This window comes from Mixophyes fleayi, chromosome 1 (assembly GCF_038048845.1).
Source record: "Mixophyes fleayi isolate aMixFle1 chromosome 1, aMixFle1.hap1, whole genome shotgun sequence".
NCBI lineage: Eukaryota > Metazoa > Chordata > Amphibia > Anura > Limnodynastidae > Mixophyes > Mixophyes fleayi.
This window is the reverse complement of record NC_134402.1, coordinates 236,256,580-236,266,937: the sequence shown is the minus strand read 5'-3', so window position 1 is coordinate 236,266,937 and position 10,358 is coordinate 236,256,580. Positions and strand designations below refer to the sequence as shown.

Sequence of the window (10,358 nt, the reverse complement as noted above, 5' to 3'; positions counted from 1 at the left end):
GGGACGCGACTAGGAGAGACTAGCCGCAGCTCGTAACATATATTTAGTATTATGTCATTTTGACTTAAAAGAAAACAACATCCCCCCACCCCCACACGTGTGTGTGCGTGGGGGTGACACTTATATATAAAATGTAGTGATAGCTAAAACATTTATTATACATTCCTGAATTCACTAGTGAGAGGGAAATATACGAGCAGGGACAGGTATAGATAGGCGGGAGCAGGGACATAGTGAGAGAAGCAGGGGGTAAGATGATAAGAGGAGCGGCAGTGATGTACAGAGGAGAGTATGTGGGGAGAGAGAGAGGGAGATATCTTGGACGACTAGGAAGACGTAAGGGAGAGGTGAAGAAACACAGGATTGGTAGGGGAAACATGGTGCCTAGTCTTGTATTATTTAATGTTTCACATTATACTGCAAATAGGCATCTAAAGTTAATTTTACACCATCAAAATCCCCAAAAGCTCTAGGCAGCCTCCAGACTTTAATTTCAAATTTCCATACCTGCACTTCTAAATTCTCACTTCAACCACTGATGTAAACTTTGTAGGTAAAACTGCAAATCTGGCAAATCAGGAACTTATAGATCTCCTAATTATATATATATATATATATATATATATATATATATATATATATATATATATATATACACACACATATATACATACATATATACATATATACACACACACACACACAATAGATCACTGTACATTGCTTTTTTTATTTTGTGGCTTGCTTTATATCATTGGGTTTATATGCAGTCTTATTTGATTTATAGTAAATCAACATTTAATGTCTAAAACAAGAGTAGTGTTTGCATTCTCTTTTCTATATTCATTTTTGCATTTTTTAAAAAAAATATTTTTTAGGAGAGGCTTAAATGTAGATTAGATGTAAAGCGGATGGAGAGACAAAAGCCATTTGGTGACGGAAGCCTTTCCTAAACCACTTTGACCATATTAAAATGTATTGGCATATTAATTTAGCTCCTTTTTGTGAGACCAAAATCTTGTATGATTTAATTATGAATTTCAGACAAGTGAATACCTGCTAAACTGAGTGCTATGTGGAGTGGTGGGGGTATTGCTGTAATTGGTGGCCAGTATATCAGATTGCTGTAATGTGGAGGATGGCATGTGGAGCTGTAATGTAGGGGAGGGGATTGCTGTAATAGGAGGGTATTGACATTTGTTGTAGTGTGTGTTGTAGGGTATTTATTGAAGTAATGGGGTTGCAAATAATGTTATGTCAGCGGTAATTATTCATGTAATATGACTGTTAATGTAATGTTGGGGGCCTTTAGGAGAAATAGGCATATGTTAAATATGAACGTTACTGATTTGATGTTGGTGCTGCTTAAGGGGTCTAGAGTGTTTTTTTGCTGCTTGGTTTTCCAGGAGGTGAATAGTATTTACCTTTTCTAATCAGGGTCCAACATTCAAGGATCCTTTCAAGCAGCAACTGAGCTTAAGACACCAGCAGGTAGTGAAAGAAGCAAAAATAGGTAAGAGAGTGACTGTCAACTGCCAAATGTCTCAATTATTTTGTGACTGTCTTGCTCAGTCAGGACCATCCTGACTTTAGAGAAAGTCACTAGGTATGTGCCACATCATGCTGCTCTGCTTGAAGGGAGAGCCATGTGCATCTAGTAGTGGTGCGCGCAGCGTTGCCATTGCGTTTGAAGGGGCAGTGATTGGAGGCTGACCCAAGTACCCCTTACTTGCTTGTCACTCCAATATCCTGCTGACAATTTGGCCACACCCACCACATGAGACCACTTTCAGAATATATTCCAGGGCCACTTTATCTTCCCAAACCAGTGGGGAAACAAAATATAAACCACGGGTACAGAACCATTTTAGTAAGATCCTGGAAAAGTGCCTCCAGTGATGGCTTATTAGTGCAGCCAGGAGCGAATTTATTCGAGGGGCAATAATATTGAGGATGAGGGGCCTATTTATGATGATGCTTTCATTATGATGGTTAGCTGGTTCATGATCTTAAAGAAATTAATTAAGGTGAAGGTTTTATTTAGGAGACTGAGGAGGTAATGAAGGGGGTTAGTAAATTTGATTGAAATTAATTGACGTGGGGGTTAAGCAATGATGCATTTATTTGTAAAGGATGTTGAATAAACTGATGTTCTTATGGGGTTTTTATGATTCTGAAGATGTTAACTGATGATGATATAGTTTTTCATTGTAAGGGGTTAATTATACTGTTGGGGGTTATTTTGTGATAGGAAGCTTGATGTTGATAAATAGAGGTGTTGATGAGGCTGAGATCAGTGATGGTACTACCTAGAGGTTACTGAGATCAGTGATGGTACTACCTTTGGTGCGACAGGTGCAGTGCACTGGGGCCCATGGAGATAATGGGGTCCACAACATAGCAGACGCAGAGGGTTGGGGGACCTGGTTCCCTCACCCACACCTCCCTGCACCGGGCCCACAGCTCGCTAGTTCCGTCTCTGGCTGAGATAGTAAAACATTTTGAGGAGGTGAATGACTGAGGATGAGAGAACTGACTGATCAGGGGGTTAGTTATTAATTTATTGGTGAAATGTGGGTCTGAGCTAATTATTTAATGGTGGGCGCTTTTATTTGTAGTGAGGCTAGTTAATTTAATAATGGGGCCTATTAATTTAAGGTGAGGTGAAGGGACCTTTAATTTAATACTGGGGTGGTTTGGGGCTATTCATTGAATGTGGGTCTGAATTTAGAGAGGATTGCTATTTATTAATGTGAATATGAATTATTGAATGCTGGGGATTGTTGTGGGAAATGGTTATATTTATGAAACGTACATGTTAATAATTACAGTTGGGAGGTATGAACACTTCACGCTGTACTGCTCATGAAGGCAGAGCTGCATGCACCTAACCATGGTGCATACAGTATTGCCTGTGTATTTGTCTAAAATGATAACCATATTACATCATAGGGGCCCCCGTCTAATGTGCCCCGAGCCCCCCAGAGCCTTAATCCAGCTCTGCATCCATGGTCTGCTGTGACCTCATCCATATTGTGAACACATTATTATTGACAATCACACCTAAAAAAAACAAAAAAAACCCACACACTTTTCATACAAAAGTCACCACTGCTGGTACTCTAATTTATGCAAAAAAGGTATCACCAAATAGAAAATAATGGTTTGTCAAAAGTAGCACTGAAAGAACCAACTGTACTTGCAATAAAGAAAGTGAAAAGGTTCTGTACATTAAATTAAATAATAAATATCATCACCAAAATTCCTCAGAAAGCTGCATGGTTTTTAATACATGATTTCCATTCATAACCCAATCATGAACCTGTGCACAGATTGTAAACTGGTTATCAGGGCTCTCTTATCGCTATGTCTGCCTGTATTATGAAGTATTGTTTTATTACTGTGTTTGTTCCCAATTGTACAGCGCTACAGAATTTGCTGATGCTATATAAATAAATGTTGTTGATGATGATGGACTTGGGATATTATCATACTCTGCCATAATTGGACGACCAGTGGTATTAATATATAAAAATAATCTTGTGATATAACTTGGGAATCCAAAAAGAACAACTTGCTATAAATAATGCCTTTGAACAATATTGTATATATGATACCCTTTAAGTCAGATAAAGAGAGTTGCTAACAAGGGGGTACAAATGGATTCGTCACTCAACTGCGATAAAGCTTCAGTATATTATTATTATTATTATTAATAATATCTGTCCAAAATGGCAGCTGCATCCCCATTGTTTAATTATGATATCTCTCCGATGACAAATTTTCATGCATTTCCCTGTCATGCTTGAAAGTATTCCCATGTATACCTTTACATGTGTGCACGCTTATATTTTACCTAAACATTCTCTCTCTATGGAAACATGTTTTGGATATTGCATATATTGAGTATCACATATTTTCAGCATATCACAACAAACTTTCTTAATAATGGGTTTCAAAATAAGCAGTATTATAACAAACAAATGCACATTTTGTTGGTGCTTTTATTACAAGCATATAATATTAATTGGCAAAACACAGAATACAAGCTTCACTGTAATAAAATCAAAACATTAAGCAATATAACCTTACCCAAAGGCATTATGGACAAAAAAAACAAAACTATAATTGATACAATTTTTACACAGTAACACAAATGTAAAAATTTAAACGTTAAAAAAAAGTTATTAAATCAATGATTTTGTTAAATTTATTTTAAGTACATGAAATTCTTCAGGCTTTAAAATGATACTGGAAACCATAGCATTATTGTCCAATTAGTTCAATTTTATTTTAGTTTGTTTTTATCCTGGAACCAACCATTGGCACTTTCAGTTACTCATGTCAATTCCACTAATGGATTGTGTTGACAAATTGAAAACTTATCATACAGAAACTCCCTAAATGGTTCCAGGTTAGGTAGAAATATATCCCTTGTGTTCTATATATGTATAACAAAATGTAGATTTTTGATACTTTATTCACATATGCAAAATAAAAATGTGCAATTAAAGTGGACGGCCAGCTAAGCTAGCGGAATACTTAAAATTGTACCGGATTGTTTTTTAATCTTCAATAAAAGAACATGTTTATTTGCTTAACAGTCTTTGTAATCATGTACAAGTATGTGGGATGAGGAGTAATACTGTAAAATAATGATTTGCTTTTGTTATTAGAAGTTTTGTGATGAACAAACTTCTTCCTGGTGTATAAAAGTTGTCTTACAAAGGGTGATTTTTTTTTTTTTTTAAAACTTTCATTTAGGAAGCTATATAGGAATGGGCATTAGAATGAAAAAAAAATAGTATAACTATGGGGGGGAAACCAAAATTATATGTTTTTGAAAAAAAAGAACATGGAACATAAAGTTTAAATAGCACCATTTTATGTTCAACCAATTGTTAAATTGTCAATAATGAAGAATATGAAGAACTGCCTGAAATAATTTAACACTATTTAATAGTGATTGAGTAGCATATTCTAGATGCACTGAAATAAAGCACATTTTCAATGTATTATATCTGGGTGAAAATAAAGTGAAAAAACGCTAGTTTGCCATTGCTTAAAAATAATTCTTAATCTGCTTCACTCAATATTCTCAATTATCCACATTTTCAGAGCACTGAAGATATACATTTACTTAAAGTAAGCATTTTGCAAATCTATTGCACAACCGCATTCCTGATGCTTTCTTTTTATTTTATTGACAAAAAAAAACCAACAAAAACAAAAAAAGAAGCTTGTTAAACATTTTACAATTTTATATGCCCGTAAATAAAGCTGGTCACTTAAACTTTTTCAATGGTAAAATAATATAGAAAGCTTAAAATAGAATAAATAATTTTATAAAGTTATTTGTTTTAAACCCCACCAGTCCTTGTTAAATTTATCATATATTCTGTCAGAATTTTCTATTTTTCAGTAAGAACTATATTAAACAAAACTGTATACCTGGCTATCTCTGGTCTCACTGTTGCAAGATACAACAAAGACATATAAATATTATTTTTGCAGACATAACGCAGTGAAAGAAGTTCTTTAAAACCCTGTTCACTGAGAACATCATTCCCCCGCCTTCAAAATATGTTCCAGACACAATAGGCCAAGTGTGGCGTGTGAAAACAGCACATATGTATCAAATAAAATCTGACAAAAAAGTGCTTTCTTGCCCATTCTCAAGTGTAATATTTACTTTGAAGTTCCAGGAGCAACACTATAATGTACCTCACAGAGGCTTCATTTCGTCCAGTATATCTCCTATTCTATCTGCAGAACTCGAGCAGTGCAACTAGTCCATTTTGTTTTCTTGCTCCCAAATTATTTCAAAGGGAAAAGATAGTGGGGAGCGAGGAAATTGTGACATGATATTCATCAGAACAAAAACTATGTTTCTTTAATGCTGAGGTTATTAAGTTAACACATTGTAAAAGGCATAGTTGTACAGTGTTTAGAAAGACCACTTGTGCTTGTTTACACTGTCTTGAATTAAACATACTTATCTACAGTATGTGGTTAAATAGATAAGTAGTAACAGACAGTTCAAGCCACTGTGAAGCTGGCCAATACAGTATACAATTGATTCAATTTCAGCAACAAATGGATTAGTGTAGCACCATATCAAATTCAAGTGATCCGAAAAATAGTTGCAAACAAGTTGATTGTTTGATGAATATATGTATTCATTTTACATTGGTTACATTCTTTAGTGTGCATGGTCCATTTTCACCCTTTTATCACAGTAGAGAACTGCAATTCTAGCAGGCACCAGTGTCGATCACTTGTCTTAAGACTTTGACTCTTCTTAAGGAAGTGATCGAGTAATTCACGGTACCATGTCCACAATTCTAAATATGACAAATCAAAAGATGTTTGGGAGTTGAGCTTAGCACCAAGATCAATTAAGATCTCACAACTACAGCACAGGTCATCAGGTTAATTAACAAAGTTTTGTAAATATAACCTACTCTGGAATATATTGTTATCTTGAGACCGAACAGACCTATCCTGCAAGCATAAAGGATCACCAGTAACTGGTCTGCAACAGTATGGCCTTGGTGCAAGAAGGGGGAATTCAGGTAATATTGCAGCAAAAGGCCAAAAGTGCACTGTGACAACAAATCGGAGTAATAAGCACGGGTTAATGCATATTCAAAAGAACCCCATTTGTAACTGACATTTTAACCTCCAGACATCCTTCCAAACCGGGAATTCCGTGAACAGCACAATCACAACTCCCTCTAGTATTTTTTTTTTTTTTTTACAGATACATTAGTATATTGGCTCAAAGGTCTGTACTGGGATATCAGCCTAGTTATTTATTTTTTTTTATTTTTTTTTTTTTAAAGTATCTACAAAATAAAGTTGATAGTGGGTTTTAATTGTAAAGGATTTATAAAATCTTTTAACAATTAAAAAGCAACATAAGGTAATTTGGTGTCGATCTCTGTTTTCTTTTATCTATAATATATATCTATATATATATATTTATATATATATATATGACGATCAATACATCTCAAAAACCAACTTGGATGTAGTTTGCAGCAAAGACATGAATATCCATGAAAAGTGTTCAATATTTGTAAACGCCATGCTGGTAGTGTCTTGAGTTGTGAAAAATTATCTCTTTTTGTACAAAAAGTATAAATATTTTCCTGTCCAGAATTCTGGCAATTGTGTTGTGTACGAGAAATGTTTTGATGTGAAGAGGTTCTTCTGCGAGCACGCTACAATCTTCTGGCTTCAATCCGCTGGTTCGGGTCACATGTTTTGAGTCATGTGGTGCACTATGTTGGTGCCCGTGATAGTCTCTGCAAAAACCTTGTCCCAAAAGGACAATTCAGTTCTTTTACAGCAAGTCCATTTTCGGCCTATAATGCAGGAGGAGTGGTGCTTTCTGCAATAAGAGGGAAAAAAAAAAAAGGCATTTACAATTTTAATGTAGACCTTCCATTTTAGCCTTAAAAAAATAAAACAAAATAAAGAATTTCTTATAGGACATTTCCTATACTTCAAATTTTGACTTAAGTAAAAATCGACAAATATAAAATGTTTAAGTTACCTTACTTTATAATTGTATTTTCTAATATTACTGGTGGGAACATTCTAAAAACAAACTCATTGCCCCCCCCCAAAAAATAAAATACAAGAAAAAACACAGCACTTCCACACAGAGGTAGTGAGTAAAGTGATAAATAACTTGAAACTGTTGTCTTAGATGTGCCAATCAGAATATTAGGAAGGCAACTACTAAAATCTATAGTATATGATTCTACCAATTTAAGTATTAATTGTATCCCACATCTCTTAGATCGGGGTTGGCAACCTTTTTCTACCAGCGCGCTGGGAAAATCTCTTCAAGCCCAGGTGTGTGTGTGGGTATATGTGTGTGTGTAAGGGTGTTCAGCGACGGCAGATTGTACCCAACCCTGGGATGGATGGACAGACATCACAAACAGAAGTTGTGTTGTTGCAGTGCAACGCAATCACTGGAACTGAAAAATTAACCCAGTTAAAAATACAGGTATAGGCGAAACTTTAGCTCTAGACTCCTGCCCTCCTTACATTGTGGCTGTGAACTGTAGTTCTGGGATTTTTGGGAAAGAAGTAAGAATTCCGCAGAACTGGAATCTTACTCAAAAAATTTATCTGGAATTGGCCAAGGAATTGATGCCAAAAGGATGAAAAGAACATTACTGCTGGTCAAAAACATATTCATAAAACAGACTTGTGATCAAAAACATTAGCTATACCTTAAATCTCCATCTTGTGACAACAACAAATTTAAGCGTGTGATCCTTGCCCAGGATTTCTTCATTGCATAATATGTCCAACTGAAAAAAGAAAGATTATATAATAATATATAAAAAAAAAATCTTACAATTAAACATGAATTTATAGTTTCAAAATATATTACAGAGGTACAAAGAAATTTATGTATTTATTTATTTTTAGGTACTCCAACGTACTCAATTATTTAAGTAAGGAACTATAAGACACATAAAAGGTAAGCAATAAATCAATGCTAAAGCGATTTTATGTAATATTTATCTGCTCGCCAATGAGATACCTGCATGGGGAAAAGTCATTTCACAATGTAATGTATGCTTCATACAAGCAATAATACATACCAAACATTAAATCTTAATTCTAGCATTCAAAATCTACTGAATCATGTTTCCAAATCTCTGCAAAAGACCGATCTGGCCAAGTTACAGCAGTTCAGGTGTACTACAGAAGTACACCTGAAGTCTCCTATTTTTCATAATATGTTTTTGCATTTATTATATAAATATGCTAAATAACACTGTAGAATGTTCATTATGCATTATACAGTGCCTTGAAAGAGTATTCAGTCCACATCCTATAATTCTACAATTCTAAAAGAACATTATATTTCATAATGGGTTTCCTCCGGGTGCTCCGGTTTCCTCCCACACTCCAAAATCATACTGGTAGGTTAATTGGCTGCTATCAAAATTGACCCTAGTCTCTGTCTGTCTGTCTTTGTCTGTGTGTATGTTAGGGAGTTTAGACTGTAAGCTCCAATGGGGCAGGGACTGATGTGAATGAGTTCTCTGTACAGCGCTGCGGAATTAGTGGCGCTATATAAATAATTGATGATGATGATAGTGCGAGATTCTTAAGTTGCACATTCTTTTTCTTTTTTTTTGGGTGAAGGGCACTCTTAAGGATTTCTATCCTCTTCAGAGTAATAAAAATATACAGAAATATAATTTATTTACTAAGTAATCATCCCCTTGATCAGTACTTTGTTGAACCACCTCTGGCACCTATTGCATACTGTAGTCCTTTTGTACAGTGTATATTATTTTTAAAACAACTTGTATCAATACATTTGAACAGTCGATAGAAAACAGTAAACATAAGGAAGTATAACACAATTAAGCCAGAAAAGACAAATTATACATAACTAAGGGTAGGTACACACAAAAGTGTTTTCAGCAGAATATCAGGTTAATCAGATAAACAACTACACAGTACTGTCGTTCCAAACGCTTATCGTTCCAAAGCACAAGAAATTGTTGATCAAGATTTTCAAACTAAACTGAGTCAACAATGGAACAATGTCATTCCAATTTTGCAGGGTGTATGCACTCACAATCAGAATCTTCAATGAGTTTACGGAGTCATGATCTTTTCAGTCGATGGTTATGGCAGATTAAGAGCACAGATCTTGCTGATCGGGACATTTTTTTTTTTCTAGCAGTTGTTGGTAAAATCATTATAGATAACACATTGGGAGAAAATTTCTGTAGTGTGTATCTAGCTTAATTTTGAACAAGATGATGAAGAAATATTTTCTTATTCTCCCTTGCAAAATTGCTGAACCTGGGTCAGATCAGTTAGGGAGCAGTGACAGCAAGTTTGAGGTCTTGCCAAAGATTTAACGATATTAACGTCAGGACTGACTGGACCAGAGAAGCATCTATTCTCCTCATTTCAGGCTACTTCAGTATTACTTTAGCAGTTTGCTTTGGATCATTGTCCAGTTAGAAGACAAATTTGCCCACAACTTGAGCTTTCTGGCAGAAGGTAGCAGGTCTTTGGCCAGTAGCTATCTAATGTACACCATTCATCTTTTCATCAATTCTGACAAGGTTGCCAGTCCTTGCAGCTGAAAAGTTGTTGCCACTGTCATCAGTGGTTGCAAAGAGGGTGTTACCTGGCTGGTATGCACAATCTAATTTGCACAAGACACACCACTAAGCATTCAGGCCAAAAAGGTCCACTTTAGTGTCATCACACCACATGAGTTTCTGCAGTATCTTCTTGCAAACGCTTTCCAGACATGGATAGGCTTTTTTTCAGCCAGGGCTTCATCCTTGTGATCCTTT

At 35.4% G+C, this 10,358-nt stretch overlaps 1 protein-coding gene across 1 annotated transcript in view; it reads right to left on the bottom strand.

Moving 5' to 3' along the window:
- Positions 1-4,043: 4,043 nt before the first annotated feature.
- The window catches only part of PCGF3 (polycomb group ring finger 3), a 42,681-nt gene continuing 36,366 nt past the window's right edge, over positions 4,044-10,358 (bottom strand). Inside the window, exons 7-8 of the mRNA XM_075208008.1 lie at positions 8,253-8,333; positions 4,044-7,396 (exon numbers count right to left, since the gene is read on the bottom strand). Of these exons, the coding sequence (XP_075064109.1) occupies positions 7,349-7,396; positions 8,253-8,333 (129 nt within the window). The 3' untranslated portion in view covers positions 4,044-7,348. The remainder of the gene's footprint in view (positions 7,397-8,252; positions 8,334-10,358) is intronic.